Below are 17,432 nucleotides of genomic sequence, written 5' to 3'. Positions count from 1 at the left end.
TCTCATACCTGTCAAGCAGGCGTTACAATGAGATAATTAGGGCTCTTTGTACTTCACACACTGCAGTGAGGGTCAGTGTTCACAGAGTATCCAGGCTGCCTCAGGAGAAATGCTGAGGATTTAGTGCTTAGACCCGAATTATGTCCTGTTTTTAATGATCTGGTTTTGTATGTAGATTAGTATATTTGTAGCAACATTTCAAGTGTAGTTAGGATTATGGATTCAAACTAAACATCAAAATGCACTTCTTATGTTCACGTCTGTTACTCTAGTTCCAGAAGAAGGCTTCTTGCTAGGATGTGTATTTGCAATTGCGGACTATCCAGAGCAGATGTCGGATAAGCAGCTGCTGGCCACCTGGAAAAGGGTGAGCTGGGGAAGCTGGGGGCTGTGTGCTTGAGGGTGCAGGCTGGTTGCCTGGTTGGATGGCTTCATGCACCAAGTTCTCTGTGTGTACTCTGGTATGATGGGTGCCGTCATGAATGCTGCCCTCTGGAGAGGTACCCATCCCTTTCTGGGCTTTTGTCACTTAGGTACTAGATGGAGTGTTGGGCGAAATTCCTTCAGGGGTAATGGCTACTTGTAACTGGTGTAATTTTGGAATGCTAGTCCATGTATTTATTTAGTCGTCGTTTATTCATTATTTTATGGATGCCTTTAAAGAAAAGGAAAAGTTTGGAAAGTCTTTCTTAAAATCATGCTTCAAATCAAAATGGAACACACACACACACACACACACACACACACACACACCCTTAGCTATTTTTATATATATTCAGTTGTCTGAGTTTGGAATAGAAACATACCTTGAGTGTTATTCACTATAAGCATTCTTCCTGGTGCTTAGACCTCTGCTAGGTGCCAGTGCTGCAAGACTGGGTAATGTTGAATTGGCAGAGGCTGGGCAAGCCAATAGGACAGAGGCAGGCATTGTGGTGGTATGGGAAGATCTAGGACATGCAGGAGCCTGGAAAAGGGGCATGAGCCCAAGGTTGGGCAGGACTTGTTAGAGCTGTTGGAGGTGATCATGAGACTGTCCGTGGGAGGAATTAGGGCAGGAATAGGGGGAGATGATCCAGACAGAACAGCCTAATGAAGGTGGACCTGTGACACTGATGGGGAGTGCCATCAAGTCTAGCCCTGGGCAGCTCTTGAGTCAGGGAGCTCAAAGACAAGGGTTGTTTTTCAGTACTTTATTAGGTACTATGATAGTGGAATTTGGAATTTTCTTACAAGCTGTGTAGAAAAGGGGTAAGTGGAGTTATTAGATTCTGTGTTGTGTGGTAAGGAGACTTTGGGCTCATTAGGCGGGTGAGTGGTGCGCCAGCCAGGAGAGGATGAGGTATGAGGATAGGGCTAGGGAGCCAGAGGGTATCCAGGGGCTGCAGTGGCCAAAAAAGTGGGGAGAATTGGGAGCTGTGGAATAGGGTATTGAGAAGCTTCATGAAAGGTAGAATCAGAATCAAAGATCATGAAACAGGAAGTGTGGAGTTTCATATGCTTGTTTGGGGCAGGGTCTCTCCAGAAGCTGTCCTTGAACTCTAAGGATGACCTTGAACAGCTGAACTCATTGCAGCCACTTGGGATTACAAGCATGTGTACCATACCCAGTTTCTGGGGTGCTGGGGACTGAGCCCAAGGCCTCTTGTCAGATTAGCTTGCTAACGTGTTGGAAGGAAGGGTCAGACCGAGGGCAGCAGCCTAAGTTTCTTGCTTTGTTTTTGGTCTTTTTCTGATTTTCACCTTTCCTTTTTTTTTTTTTTTTGGTTTTTCGAGACAGGGTTTCTCTGTGTAGCTTTGCGCCTTTCCTGGGACTCACTTGGTAGCCCAGGCTGGCCTTGAACTCACAGATATCAGCCTGCCTCTGCCTCCCGAGTGCTGGGATTAAAGGCGTGCGCCACCACCGCCCGGCTCACCTTTCCTTTTTTTCTCCTGAGCTGAAGGTTAAACTTGCCTTGCTCTCGAGAAGCAGGTGCTTCCTTCCCCACTGTGCTAACAACCCCTGTCCTGCAGTACCACAGAAGGGGAGTTGGGACAGAGAGGGGAAGAGAGCTGTCGAGGATGCCAGCTCACAGCTGGGATACACGGGCAGACTAAACAGGGAGAGGAGCGGTGTTGGAGCAGCACAGTTCAGGACACTTGAGAAACTAGAGGCTTAGTCAAGGGAGGCTGCTAAGATCAGGGCCAGGCCAGGGGCTAGGGCTCAGCATAGGCTGCAGGGCCACTATCAGTTGAGATGCTGATGTCTGATTTGAGTAGCATATAGCCTGCCCATCAGATGAATGCAGCTGCCGAGTGTGGATGAGTCCAGCTCAGAGTGCTCACCTCCCCCACACCTCTACTTGGAAGCCACTGATCCAGCAAGAGGTACATGGCAGCCAAGAAATAGGATTTGACTCTGGATGATGAAGGAGTCCCTTGGGTAAGCATGAAGGGAACTTCGAGTAGATGTGAAAACAGAGCTAAAGAGTTGGCAGGTGGGGCAAGGAAGGTGAGGAGATTGCTTGCTCTTTCTTGCTGAGGAAGCCAATGAAGGTTCCAGTTCCCTCCTGGGTAAGACTTCTGAGATGACTTGGTTGGCTGTGACTCAGTTGCTTGCAGGTGGCTTGAGGGAGTGCTTGCCATGCCCTGGGCTAGCCGAGGCCTCACCCCATGGGGCATGGCAGCTGTCTGAGTGGCCATGGTGCAGCAGTTGGCTCGTGCGCCTTCTTCCTTGAGTGACTCAAGACCAAGAGCAGGATGTGGAGGAGTTTGTGGCAGTGCAGGAGGAAGCCCTGAGGCTTACTGAGAGGATATGTGACTTGAGGACACAGTTTACATGCATTTCTGTGGACACTTTCGAGACAATAGTGTCAAGGGTGGGGGGAGGTAGTGGTCAGCATCAGGAAACAAAACTTAAACAAGGAGGAGTATTTGTCTTAGGGTACCATGGGAAGCTGCCTGGATGACCTGGCCTTCACACAGGAAGGTCAGTAGATAATGTGTAAGATCAGAAAGCAGTGTAATAGCATAGCATGTGTGCGTTAGAATGTATTAGTAATTATCAGAGGACACAGCTCAGGTGGTGGGAAGCCGGTGAAGGCAGGAACTGCTGTCTTTGTCACATCCCCTTGAGGCTAAACTTATGACCAGTTAAAATAAAAATAAACACTGCATTTAAAAGTGGCAGATGAAACCAGAATCGGATCGAGACAGGTCTGTTTCAGTGTTAAGTTTACATTTCAGCTGCTGCGCGGTAATGTTCAGTTCTCTGTGGTGACAGCCTTTTGGCTGATACCTAGGATATAAAACCAGTAACAGGATAGAATAGTTCCTTCTTCAAAGCTGGAATCAGTTTTCATATGTTTCATATATGTTGTGTGTGTGCCTGATGCTTGAGGCTTTGGATCCCCTGAAGCTAGAGCTACAGGCAGATACATGGGTGCTGGGAACTGAGCTTGAGTCCTCTGGAAGAGCAGTACTCATTCATCTCTGCTGAGGCATCTCCAGCCACTCAGATGTAGTCTTACACACTACATTCTGATGTGGCTTTCTGTTACAGTGTGAAGGTTTGTAAGGGCGGTGGATCTGCTCTGGGAGCATTTGGTAGTTAGATGAGACACCACTGGTGACCAGTGAGAAGTTTGGGTGAGCACTGGACCCCATGCACCACCCAGGCAGCTTCCCCACATACTCCATTGGTCAAAACGTCAGCAGTGCTGAGGTGGAGAGGCTCGGTTTTAAGTATGAACACTGCATTCCACTTCTGTGAAATAACTAGAGTAGCACAGTGCTACTCTAGAGTGCTGGGGGAAGGTTCTGTGAATGGTGTGTGAATGTTGCCGTTAGGTGCTGTTTATCCTATGGTGAAGGCACCATGCCAGTGTAGCCTGGCTTCTCTCCATAGTTGTCTGAGTTGAAATCACAATTCTGTAGTATCCTGAATAATTGGAACTGATGGCATGTTTGGCTTCGTCTTTTGTATAGATAATCCAGGCACATGGTGGCACTGTGGACCCCACATTCACAAGCCGATGCACACACCTTCTCTGCGAGAGCCAAGTCAGTAGTATGTATTCCCAGGTAAGAACAAATGGCCACTGTGACTGAGAGGCAGTGGCATTGCTATGTGCAGCCCAAGAAGCAAGTGCATACTATGTTTGGGGAACAGAGTGTCATGTGGCCCACACTAGCCTTGACCTCAGTGTGTAGCAGAGGACAACCTTAAACTTGTGATCCTTTCATCTTTACCCCTTGAGTAGTAGAGACATGTACCATTGTACTCAGTTTTTGTGGTGGTGGGAATCAAACCTCATGTGTGTTAGATAAGGTAGCTACTGCGCCCTCACCTCACAGTGCTTATAATCTTCCAGAGAATATTTTCCTGCCTCAAAATAAGAAAGCCACTTTATTGGGTTTTATACTGTGGTGGATGGCTCTGGCCAATAGAGAGGGTACAGAAGTTCCAGGTAGAGTCAGAGAAAGGGCAGGCCCTCCTAGTCACCATCCAGATGACCCTCAAGATGGGACTTGGCACCATTTGGGGTTTTGCGTGCAAGAGCTTCTGAGGGTAAGACCCTGAAAGAGCAAATAGTAAACCCTGGCCTATAAGTTCCTCCCAGAGTCACCTCCTTACCCCTGAGGTTTTCATTTCTTCTCTTTTGTAAAAATGTTCCTGGTAGTTGACAGGTGGGTGTTACTGTGTATGTGACAGTGACTTTAGGAGCACCTTCTTAGATACTGTTGACGGTGAGCTTCATCTGTGGCTAAGCTGAGGAGTGCGTTATATGTCCATGCTTTGTATGCAGGGGATGGGGCGTTTCTCTTTGTGGGGGGATTATGTTGAGTCATTTCTGACTATAGTTTTTCTTTAAGGTTTAATTTTAATCATGTGTATATGTGTTTCTTTGTGAGTGTATGAAATGTGTGTAGGTGCCCTGGGAGGCCAGAAACCTCATATCTTTTGGAAGTGGACTCTGATTCACTGGCTTCTGGGAAGGTGGTGTTGTATTATGCAAGCCGACCATTTTCTACCTAGTTGTACAGCAAAGAGCCAGCGACAACATGACCGTTGTTTTGTTTGCCAGGCCCTACGGGAGAGGAAGCGGTGCGTCACCGCGCACTGGCTCAACACAGTCCTGAAGAAGAAGAAACTGGTGCCACCCCATCGAGCCCTGCATTTCCCTGTGGCATTCCCACCTGGGGGCAAACCCTGTTCACAGCATGTGAGGCCTGCCCCCTCTCCTGCTTGGCCCTCCACAGTTCTGTCCCAGACTCTTGGGTTGCTTTTTACTCTCTCCTGTGTGCCATGGCCACCATAGCAGTGGAACAAGACACATGCCATTTTACCTCATTGATACTGCAATCCTCGGATGAGTCAGCTACTGTTAGGTAGAACTTGGTCAGTGCTTGTGGGTACTTGCAGCCAAATGATCCAGAGTCTGAGTGAGCGAGGAAAATAAAGAGCTGCCCTTTGTGTGTGTGCTCAGCACAGTAACCTGAAATTACTGCAGTAGCATTACTCAGATGCCAGAAATCCCTGTGAGCGAAGCTCCTTGTCTCTTCCTGCCACAGGCTGCTGTATGGTTCATGTTCCATCAGTGAAGTTATTCTCCTGATGCTCTCAGGATTGAGAGTGCCAGATACATCCCCTAATGCCGTAGGAGCGTGAGAAAGTAAAATCAAAGCCACTCTGTTCGTATCTCATTTGCTCTTTTCTCCCCAGATTATCTCTGTGACTGGATTTGTTGACAATGACAGAGATGACCTGAAGTTAATGGCGTACCTGGCAGGTGCCAAGTACACAGGGTACCTGTGCCGTAGCAACACGGTCCTCATCTGTAAAGAGTAAGCTGGGCTTGGAAGCTGTTTCAGTCCTGTTTGCCCAAAGGAGAGGGACGTGGAGATAGTTGGGTGATTTGGTTTGTCTAGGGGAGGCATGGCCTCTTGTAAGCCAGGGTGGTCTCAAACTTGTGGCCATCCTTCTGCCTCCGACTCCCAAGTGCTGAGTAGGCATGCATTACTATCCTGGCAACAGTCCTTTCTTGATACAATGTAGAAAGGCCTTTGAGTGTCTGTCTCCCAGCTCACTGTTAGCCCACTTCCACTCAGGAGTGCCTTTTACTCTTTCTGTTTTTATTGTTGTTTTTGAAATGGGGTCTCTAAGTAGTCCTGGCTATCCTGGAACTCACTGTGTAGATCAGGTTGGTCTTGAACTCCCAGAGCTCCACCTGCCTCTGCCTCCCTAGTGCTGAGATTAAAGGTGTGCGCCACCATGCCTGGCCTGTCGTTCTTTCTTTTTTTTCTTTCTTTCTTTTTTTTTTTGGTTTTTTGAGACAGGGTTTCTCTGTGTAGCTTTGCGCCTTTTCCTGGAACTCGCTTTGGAGACCAATCTTTGTCTCTATTTTTTAAGAGGCATCACTGTTTACAGTCCTGTCAGCAGAAGCATCTGTAAAAGACTTCACTTGGTGAATGGATGAATTAACAGAATGTGAATTGATGAATTTAGATACCAGGAATAGGGGTAAAGTTAGAGACTGGGATTAACTACCCTTGGCCTCCAGTTTGGATTGCTGACAGCTTTGCTGAAACATGCCTGCCACTTTTATTAGTTTTTGTTTTTTTTAATTGACTTTTGTTGAATATAGACAAGAATTCATGGTAGGATGACACTAATATTGAATGTCATTTCTCACAAAAAAGACCAAGCGGTTTGAAGTACGAGAAGGCCAAAGAGTGGCGGATCCCGTGTGTGAATGCGCAGTGGCTGGGGGACATTCTGCTGGGGAACCTGGAGGCCCTGCGGCAGGTGCAGTACGGCCGCTACACCGCCTTCAACCTGCCGGACCCCTTTGCGCCCACTCCGCACCTGGTCTTGAGTCTTTTAGGTTAGTGATGCTTCGTGTGCTGCCAAAACTGTTGGCACGGCCACTTCCTTTAGTTCCCTCCGGACATATATATCCCCATCCCATCATCTCCCCCCAACCCCTCTGGTTTGGTTGTTGGGTTTGTGTCTGAGAGGCGTTTAGAGCTGGAACACCCCGTTTTCTCCTTGGGGTGATGCCTTCTTTGTCACTGTCACTCCCTGATGGTGCCCTGCTTGTGTGGCCAACCCTTTGGTATTATACAACTCCTCAGGGAGGACTGTCCCATGAAGATAGGGGATATAAGATGCAACACAGGTTTTTTTGTTTGTTTTTGTTTTTTGTTTTTTTTTAAGACCCTTTATTCATCTTTAAAATTCATGTCTGTGAAATACAACACTGGGTTTTAATTCTGCCAAGTGAACATTGCTCAGGTTGTGTTTTCACATCCCCTGAGAAGCCCAGTTTCATTTAGAAAACGTTCATAGTGAGAAGGGTTTTCTTCAGCCTTCACTATGCAGCTGTTCTCACGAGGGACTGCCCAGGCCTTACAGAGACTTTTCTGCATGCCTGGCCTCAGGTCCACTCTGCTGCACAGCACAAGCTCCTCCCTGTGGCCGGCACCTGAGTATTGGCCCTTGTGGGTCCTGTTGTCACCTCTCATCATAACTGCGCTCTTCCCAGAACGGGACACTGCACACAGTCCAAACCCTTGTGAATTACTGTATGGGAAGCATCAGCCATGTTTGCCTCACCTGTCCTGGAAACTTGAGCTACAGTGTTCTAGCTACACTTGCACTGAGTGAGTGCCATGGACACGCCTGTGTGTCTAGGTTCCCTGCCTAGGAAGGGCTTGCCGCAGGCTTGTGTATACATTCCATGTGGAAGATGAACATCTTTCTCTTTCAGATGCGTGGAGGGTCCCAGTGAAGGTGACTGCGGAGCTCTTGATGGTACGCCAGCCCCACACCCCACAGTGGCCACTCCTGTATGTCAATACCCCCTACACACACACACACACACACACACACACACACTGGCTGCTGCTGTGTTACTCAAATGCAGTGGACATGTGTGTGTGAATGCTAGCTTCTCCTTTGGTAGCATATGAAGGGTGTCTTCTCCATGTCATAAGTGTGTAACATACCAGTCTACATGTTTCTCTGTTGTCAGTGTGGGTGGTGAGTGGGCACATGTATGAATGAGCTTTGCTAGCTTCAGAGAGCTGTGTCACACTCCAGGAACCAAGGAGCAGAACTGTCAGATGTCGGCTGTTTTTCATAGCTAGTGGGCAAGGCCTTCAGAGACGCTGGAAGTGGCAGAGGTATGACCCAACACAGGCCACAGAGGTCCCTGTTCTTGGGGAACATTCCTGAGGGTTCCAGGGTAGGGTCATGTCATATTGGATGTTCTGGCAGGCCATTTCAGGATAGAACATTCTGGAAGCTGTTAGTTGAAGATTGGCTGGTGGGAGCTATCTATATTCTCACCTTTAAGGGTTGATAAGATTGGCTTTGCTCTGTTAGTGTTTACTTGCTTTAGATCCATTGTTCTTGTCATGAGTCCACACCCTGGGGAGAGCAGGTCTTTGCTGCTGGGTAGTGACTACTGTAGGCTTAGGACTAGGTGCCTATCACAAATAAATTAACAGGTCGTTTACAAGTATTTTTAGTTTATGCTTTTAATTTATTACTCTTGTATTTCATACACTTATATAAGAATTCAATCATATTCACCCCTGTCTTAGTCACTGTTCTGTTGATATAAAGAGACACCATGACCAAGGCAGCTTATAAAAGGAAGTGTTATGGCGGGGAGGGTTTAGACAGAGTTTCTCTGTGTAACTCTGGCTGTCCTCAAACTCACAGAGATCCACCTGACTAGATGAAAGCATTTAACTGGGTTAGAGTCCGTGACCCCCATGGCAGGAAGCATGGCGACAGGCAGACATGACTAGAGCAGTAGCTGGAGCTCACATCATATCCACAAGCAAGAGGCAGAGATAGAGACAGAGACAGAAACTGGGCTAGGTATGGGCTTTTCAAACCTTAAGCCCAGCTCCAGCAACATACCTCTTCCAACAAGGCTACACCTCCTAATCCTTCTTAAACAGTTCCATCAATTGGGTACCAAGCATTCAACTATATGAGCCTAAGGAGGCCATTCTCATTTAAACTCCATAACCCCCCACCACAAGTCCTCTGCAGTCCCCCCTTCATATCCTCTTTTTAATTAAAAAAAAAAAAAATAGCCCAATGAAGTTGGGCAGTGGTGGTGCACGCTTTTAATCCCAGCACTCAGGAGGCAGAGGTGGGTGGATCTCTGAGTTCGAGGCCAGCTTGGCCTACAGAGTGAGTTCCAGAACAGCCGCGTTACACAGAGGAAACCCTGTCCTGAAAAACTCTTAAAAACAGAAACAAAACCCACCGAGTGCTGCCCATATATGCATGGCCATGAGGCACGGTCAACCTACTCATAGGGAAAACTTGACTCCCCCTTGCCAAGAGGCCATCAACTTTAATAGCTCCTCAGCAAGGGGCAGGACTCATGTGCTCAGATAGCCCGCCCCCACCCCATGCTGGAGTGTTGACTGACTCTATCTTGTACAGACAGGTCTTATGCAGGCAGTCACAGTTGCTGTGAGTCCATGAGTGCAGCGCCCCTGTCACGTCTAGAGGACACTGGCCCTCATACTTCCAACCTCTGGCTCCTGCAGGTCCTACCCCCACTTCGTTGTGTGTTTTTGAGACGGGTCCCTTGTAGAGTCCAGGCTGGCCTTGAACTTGATGTGTACCTGAAAACGACTACAGTGCTGGGATTATAAGTATGAGCTACCATGTCTAGCTTTAACCTGTAGTGTTTTAAAATGGTCTTCTATAGCCAGTCACATGGACTATGTACCTGTAGTTCTTGCTACTCAGGAGGCCCAAGTAGGAGGGTTCTTATCAGGTAGGAGTTTAGGGACAGCCTACACAGCATAGCAGGGCCTTCATTTCTTTTGTATTTGTTTGAAACAGGGTCTCTCGAAGTAGCCCTATCTATCCTGGAACTTGCCGTGTTGACCAGGCTGGCCTAGAACTCACAGAGATCTGCCTCTTGAGTGCTGTGATTAAAGGTGTGCACCACCATGCTCAGCCCTCTTGTGGCACATTCTGTAGCACAGAGATGAGTCCAGGCTGTGCACTATGGGGTCTGCTGACTCACACTCTTGCAGGAAGCCGAGCCTCCTGTCAGATGCATACTTTTCTCTAGCTTAAACTAGTGATTATGACTTTAATAGAGCATGGCCAGCTCAGACACATCAGCAAAAGCCAGTGTCTTCCCTGCTCATGTGAAAGAATTTCTGAGGTGGGCCTAAGTGGCAAAGTGGCAGTCAGAGTCATCTCATAAGCCACATGGTCCATACTAAGAAGTGGACAGGCTTCCCAGGCTGGTTCCCTCCTGACTAGGAAATGGGTTAGGAAATGGTGGAGAGGAGTCCCCACCAGCCTGCAGACGGTGTGTGGTAATCTGCTTAGGCCTCTGAGGCTGCTAGGTGCACAGTGCAGGGGAGGTGTGCTTGGCTTTCGTGGGTGTGTCACCAGATTCAGAAAAGGATCCTGAACGGAGTGATGTGAGAAGTAAAGGTGGTGGGGTTTTCTGGTTTTGTTTTGTTTATTTAATGGTGCTGGAGATTTATCAGTGTCATGCATGCTGGACAGTGGTTTTGCACCAGCTAGGCTTTTTATGGATTTTGAAACGAGGTCTTACTAAGTTGGATAGGCTGATCTTGAACTCATGCTGTAGCCTAAACTGGCCTTGAACTATGCAGACCTGGATCACCAGACCTACCTAAATAAAGTGTCTTTCCAAAAACAGGCCTCTGAGCTGACAGTGTGAAGGAATGCACAGTGCAGCGTAGTGGAGGTGGCCCCTGAGGTGGGGCCTGCAGGCAGTCTCGAGTCTCCCCTCTGTCATGTGGGAGACATGCTTCTGTCCTGGACCAGTGGCTTGGGCTAGTGGGTGAGGCCTTTCACTGAGGTGGGACAGGGCCTTGGACTGGTTCTGGTTCATGAGGCTCTTGCTAGGGTCACCACCTCACCTTGTTCACAGCACTGCTGATCTGATTGTCCCCTGACTTTCGGGTGTAGGCTGGTTTTGTTTTAGGGAGATGTACTGGCATGGATAGTGTTTGTCATGTTCCATGTTGGGACACCGGACAAAAAACTTGAAATAAAGATGCAGAGTTGATGGTTTAGGATTCTCTATGTAATGAGAGGTAAGGGCAATAGGCAGGCATTTTAAGTATCCAGGGGTTTGGTGAACAGAAAAGAAGAGAAAGGAAAGGCAGGTCTCTGGGCTGTTAGCTTTTGCTCCTGGCCCATGCCATCCCAGCCTTCCCAGCAGCGATGGCCGTGGTTCTCTTCTGGGGGTGGTGCTGCGGGGGTGGCGACATTGTCTTGAAAGCCTGTGTATTTTGGAGGTTATCTGATTGAAGTGGACAATGTTTTAATTACAGGGTGTCAGATTACCCCCTAAGCTGAAGCCAAATGAGGTTGCCAACATCCAGCCCTCTTCTAAAAGAGCCAGGTATGTGCAACAGGGCAAGCCCCTACACTTGCCTGTCTTTCACAGGTCGGCTTTGGAAGATTGGTGCCAACTGTCAAATGTTTCTGAGAATTTTCATACTAAATTGTATTTGAGGGGCTGTCGACATGGCTCAGTGGTTCAGAGCACTGACTGCTGGGAAGAGGACCTGGCTTCAGTTCCCAGCACCCACATGACAGCTCACAACTGCCTATAAATCTAGTCTTAGGGGATCTGATGCCCTCTTCTGGGCACCAGGCATGTACATGGTACACAGACACACATGCAGACAAATACTCATACACATAATCGTAAATCAGACTTAGGATTTCTTTCCTGTTGCCACGCAGCATTACCACAGTTTCTCATTGGAGCGATACTAAGTGACTAAGCACTTTTCTTTCTTATTTATTGAAAAGAAAAACTAGAACTGTTTTCTTAAGCAAAACTTTACCCAAACCATGTGTGAAGCAGCAGCTGCTGGTAAGAGACAGGCTGCCCCTCAAAGTGCTGGAAGTGCTCCTGAGTGCTGGGTGCTGGGCCTTTGGGGTGTGTCCTCAGAGAGGCCACCCTGGGAAAGAAAGCCCGGACTTCTCTGAGTGACTTGTGTGCTTTGCACGCTGCGTGCTGATTGGGTGTTATTACATGTGTACTTTCTGGCTTATGTGGAGGCAGTGTTTCTGGCCAGCAGTCCTGCCTCCCTGAGAGCAGAAGTCACAGTGAACAGGAGCAAGCTGAGTGGCTCTGGTCTCTCCCATGACCCTTCGGGGCTATTAGGGACCCTTTGCAATCAGCATGTCCTCATCGCTCATTTCAGCTCTCTCTCCACTCTTCACACCCAGAGCACAGGTTGAGTAAAACTCGGTTTTTTAAAGCTGTTGAAGTGGCCACAGATAAGGTTGAAAGTTTTTCCAGACCATCTCATTTCCATAGAAACTGAGAAATAAGATTTGAGATCATTGAAGGTAAATGTGTAAGACCAAAGGCTTTTACTTAAACTGTACCCTGCAGTGCCTCAGTGAAGACAGGACTAGAGTTGAACAGTGTAGACGCGCCAGGACGCTCTCTCCATCTGTCCTCATGACTAACGACAGAGAGCTACCCAAGTCACTTGAGATTCTTAAAAGCTTGACATAGAACCCTTGCCTGGTGTGGTGAAGCTGCTGTGGGTTCTATCAGCCCCATGGCAAAATATTAAATAAGTGAAAATATTAAAAATACACTTTATTGTGAAGAGTGGTCACTATACTAGGCACATACATGTTAATGGGAAGAGCAGCCACTGTACTGACATGTTAACATGAAGCATGGTCACTGTACTGGGAACATAACATGTTAACATAAAGAGCAGCCACTGTACTGGGAACATGTATGTTAATGTGAAGAGTGACTGCTATTCTGGGTGACCACTATTCTGGGCAAGCTGGTAAATCGATGAGACAAAAACTAGTGTTACATGCTTCCTTCTTAAGGCAGGACTGAACCATGGTTACGGGGAAGAGGAGAGAGCATGGCCTCACTGTTTTTTGGATGGGGTCTCATGTAGTCCAGGCTGAGGTTGCTTTAAATTGATCTTCCTGGCTCTGTCTCCCAAGTGCTGGGATTGGAGGTGTGCACCTCCATGCCCACCTGAGAGCACTGTTCTCAACAAGAATGATCTGGATTCTCGCTTCTCTCTGATGCTCCAGGTGGCATCCTTTGGAGTGGAGCTGTGTGTTAATTGGTGGGAGAGAAAGGACATCATCATCACAGTCCCTCACCCCCAACACTCAAGCTCTTAAAGCTTCTTAAGTTCAGGTTCCCTAAAGAGCACTTGTTTGAAGTCCTCACTGTGTGTTTGTGTCACAGAATCGAAGACCTGCCACCTCCCACTAAGAAGCTGACTCCGGAGCTGACGCCTTATGTGCTCTTCACTGGATTTGAGCCTGTTCAAGTTCAGCAGTACATTAAGGTGAAAATCGTGTTTGAAGGTTTTCAGCAGGGTCCTCTCTGTTTGTATGTGCTTTAGGCTAGCCATTTATTAACATAGCACTTAGCTCTGGGGGATGCCACTCAGGTAGAGAGCTTGACTAGTTGCATGAGGCACCCTCCTTGCTGAGGTAGCATAGACAGTGGTTGTTGAATCAGGAGCAGCCTGTTACAGCCCCGTGATAGTGGTTGTAATCACCTTGTTCAATGCCGTTATTTCCTTGTTTGTTACTAGATTGTTTTGTTACCATTACAGTCTAGGCCTTGTGAGCTTGTAGGATTCGGTTCTCTCCTTCAACCATGTGGATTCCAGGAATGACTCTTCCCATCAGGCTTGAGGGCAACTGCCCTTACCCACTGAGCCATCTTGCCAGCACCTCTCTTTCTTTCTTTCTTTCTTTCTTTCTTTCTTTCTTTCTTTCTTTCTTTCTTTCTTTCTTTCTTTCTTTTTTTTTAAGGAAGAAATTACTAACACTGCTGTTACGAATTTAGTACAATTCATTTTCATACCTCTAAAATCTAAGCAGTCTCTGTTAGGTATGTATGCCTCAGTCCCTAGTTATGCTACTGTTAGACAGAGATGGGGTCCATGTGCTTCTTACGGGTCCATTTCAGGATAGTGTCTGTAACGCAGTGGGTCCTGGGGCCTCTGGCTTTTTAGGTTGGAGTTACTGATTTCTGGAGAATTTGTTTTGACCCAGTTTGTGTGGAGCTGGCTGCCGAGGCAGCCATTGGAGGTGCTCTGTGCTGTCCTCTTGTGGTTTGCTTTGCCCGTCCTTGAGTGCAGCCGAGGAAGGCACGCCAGCCCTGTCCTGGAGCAGGTCTCTGTGTCTGCTGACACGCGCTTCCCTTTCTGGTGTGTTTGTGGCTTCAGAAGCTGTACATCCTGGGTGGGGAAGTTGCTGAGTCCACAAAGAAGTGTACCCACCTCATCGCCAGCAAGGTGACGCGCACCGTGAAGTTCCTGACGGCCATCTCTGTGGTGAAACACATCGTGACTCCGGAGTGGCTGGAGGAGTGCTTCAAGTGCCAGAAGTTCATTGGTGGGTGCCGTGCCGAGGCCGCTCCTTTTCACCGGCAAAGCTTTGGCGTCTTCTTGGATTAGTTTATTCATTTAAGCTTATAAATTTATTTCCTGTCACAGGGATTTCTTTGATTGACATCTTTGTATTCTACTATACGACATAAAGGTTTAGTCTTTGATTGCATCAAGGGAAAAGACAAGCTGTGCAGCCATTATCCTTAGTGCATTGCTCTGGAAATGTGCCTATAAAATGCAATTTCCGCTGCACCATAAAGTCTTAGACGAGAGCATCTACCACATTCTCTCGTTGGGGCCCATTGATGAGTGCTCTGTGAAAGCTCTGACAGGCTGGGTCTTCCTATTAGTAGTCACCCTGGGGGCCGCAGTGTAGCTCTGTGGTAGAAGAACACTTGCCTATTCTTGTAGTCTGGCTGTTTTCAAGGGAAGTGAGTGAAACATATCCATCTTAGTTAGGGTCACTGTTGCTGTGATGAAACACCGTGACCAAAGGCAACTTGGGGAGAAAAGGGTTGAGTTTGTATACACTTCCGTATCATAGTTCATCATCCAAGGAAGCCAGGACAGAAAATAGAGCAGGGTGGGAACCTGGGGACGGAAGCTGATGCAGAGCCAATGGAGGAATGCTACTTAGTGGCTTACTCCACATGGCTTTCTCAGCCTGCTCTTTTAGTACCCAGGACTACCAGTCCAGGGGTGGACTACCCCCGATGGACTGAGCCCTCCCCCATCAAACACTAATAAGGAAATGCCCTACAGGCTTACATACAGTCTGATCTTATGGAGGTGTCTTAGTTAGGGTTTCTATTGCTGTGAAGAGACATTATGACCACAGAAACTCTTATAAAGGAAAACATTTAATTGGGGTGGCTTACTGTTTCAGATGATTAGTCTATTATCATCATGGTATGACATGGCAGTGTGCAGGCAGACATGGTGCTGGAGATGGAGCTGAGAGTTCTACATCTCAATCCACAGGTGGCAGAAGTAGTCTGTTTCCACATTGGATATAGCTTGAGCAAGGGAGACCTCAAAGACCACCCCTACAGACACACTTCCTCCAACAAGGCCACACCTACTCCAACAAGTCCACACCTCCTAATTGTGCCACTCCCTATGAGCTTATGGGGGCCAGTTACATTCACACTACCACAAGAGGCAATTTCCCAACTGAGGTTCCCTCTTCTCAAATGACTCTAACCTGTGTCAAGTTGACATAAAAATAGTCAGGACAGTACCCAAATGGCAGGGTGAGTGTGACTGTGGGTAGTGTATACTGCCTGCATGTGGACCTGCCTCTGCTCAGGGCTGTGCCTTTCAGAGCATGCACTGTTCTGTTTTCCAGATGAGCAGAACTATATCCTGCGAGATGCTGAGGCAGAAGTGCTCTTTTCTTTCAGTCTGGAAGAGTCCTTAAAGCGAGCCCACGTTTCTCCCCTCTTTAAGGTACGCTGGGAAGGAAAGCCCCCGTAGAGCTAAGTAGATGTGACATAGGTCTTGTCCTCCCACTTCATGGCTACTCTTTCTGCAAGGGAGTGTGGCACATCCTAAGGAATGTTGATGGGGTCTCCCTGTAGACCAGACTGGGCTGGCTGCCAACTCACAGAGGTCCTCTTGTCTCTGTCTCTTGTACCACCACATTTGACTGTAGGAAACACTCTTTAGTCTGATGAAGAAATTGCTACAGTAAGCCGGGCGGTGGTGGCGCACGCCTTTAATCCCAGCACTTGGGAGGCAGAGCCAGGCGGATCTCTGTGAGTTCGAGGCCAGCCTGGTCTCCAAAGCGAGTTCCAGGAAAGGCGCAAAGCTACACAGAGAAACCCTGTCTCGAAAAACCAAAAAAAAAAAAAAAAAAAAAAAAAAAAGAAATTGCTACAGTAACCTAATGAGTAGATCTTTCAGAGAAGGGATTCACGAGTATGTTGAATAATGGAACTGGTAAGAGACCTAAAGTTTTTTGTTTTGTTTTTTACTTTTAACAAGTCTTTGAAGGCTCCCACTTGTGTTAGTCTCAATAAATGTGTATTCCATTAGAGAAGGCACTTGGGAATATCCTGAATGAATGCTAAATGGAAAATTTAGAAGTCTATATTTTAAATATTTGTTAGATAAGAGACTTAGGACAGTTTAGAAGTATTTTTTTTTAAAGATTTACTTATTTATTATGTATACAATGTTCTGCCTGCATGTATGCCTGCATGCCAGAAGAGGGCACCAGATCTCATTATAGATGGTTGGGAGCCACCATGTGGGTGCTGGGAATTGAACTCAGGACCTCTGGAAGAGCAGTCAGTGTGCTTAACCTCTGAGCCATCTCTCCAGCCCCTAGAAGTATTTTTTATATCAAAGAACTAAGTAGCCAATAAAAATCATTTGGTCTTTGAACTTCTTAGGAATGATTCAGAAGCTAAGATTCAGTTTTACCTCCAGGGTCTGAGTTTTGTGAATGTTTCCCTTTTTCTGTGAGAGTTCTGCAATGAGCCTAGGAAAGCATCAGTGTTAGTGAGACTTCCTAGTCTATCTGTAGCAGCAGGAGTGGAGCTGGTGTTCCGCTGCTGGGCAGACAGCTGTGGCCAAATGCCGTGTTGCCTTGGCATTTTACACAGACTGGCAAATGTTTGCCATCATCCTGCCTTGGCATAGAATGCTTTGGTTCTTGTAGTTGGCACAGCTGTGGCAATGCACTGTGACAAAAATATCTTAGATTCTAAGTGAATGGAACTTTTACTGGACCTCACAGTGAAACTAATAATACACCGTGGGGTTACTTGAGACTTAAGACTCTGTCCTACTGGGTACCAAGCCTATTTGTTTAACCTGCCTTTAAGAGAGCAGTGTAGGCCAAGTATGGTGACGCACCCCTTTAATCCTGTAACTCAGGAGGCAGGGACAGGTGGATCTCTGTGAGTTCAAGGTCAGTCTAGTCTACAAAGTGAGTTCCAGAACAGCTAGGACTGTTACACAGACAAACTATGTCTTAAAATCCAGAGAGAGAGAGAGAGGTAACAATCAAC

General features: G+C 47.4%; 1 protein-coding gene across 1 annotated transcript in view; it reads left to right on the top strand.

Moving 5' to 3' along the window:
• Nucleotides 1-17,432, top strand: part of Paxip1 (PAX interacting protein 1) — a 48,036-nt gene that overhangs the window by 27,445 nt on the left and 3,159 nt on the right. Inside the window, exons 8-17 of the mRNA XM_052719971.1 lie at nucleotides 273-367; nucleotides 3,967-4,062; nucleotides 5,067-5,204; nucleotides 5,705-5,826; nucleotides 6,682-6,866; nucleotides 7,752-7,795; nucleotides 11,341-11,411; nucleotides 13,257-13,359; nucleotides 14,251-14,419; nucleotides 15,764-15,864. Coding sequence (XP_052575931.1) covers nucleotides 273-367; nucleotides 3,967-4,062; nucleotides 5,067-5,204; nucleotides 5,705-5,826; nucleotides 6,682-6,866; nucleotides 7,752-7,795; nucleotides 11,341-11,411; nucleotides 13,257-13,359; nucleotides 14,251-14,419; nucleotides 15,764-15,864 — 1,124 coding nt within the window. The remainder of the gene's footprint in view (nucleotides 1-272; nucleotides 368-3,966; nucleotides 4,063-5,066; nucleotides 5,205-5,704; nucleotides 5,827-6,681; nucleotides 6,867-7,751; nucleotides 7,796-11,340; nucleotides 11,412-13,256; nucleotides 13,360-14,250; nucleotides 14,420-15,763; nucleotides 15,865-17,432) is intronic.

This window comes from Peromyscus californicus, unplaced genomic scaffold, assembly GCF_007827085.1.
Source record: "Peromyscus californicus insignis strain IS unplaced genomic scaffold, ASM782708v3 Scaffold_6__1_contigs__length_162567912, whole genome shotgun sequence".
NCBI classification, from domain to species: Eukaryota; Metazoa; Chordata; class Mammalia; order Rodentia; family Cricetidae; genus Peromyscus; species Peromyscus californicus.
The sequence above is the reverse complement of the archived record's forward strand: the minus strand, read 5'-3'. Positions and strand labels throughout refer to the sequence as shown.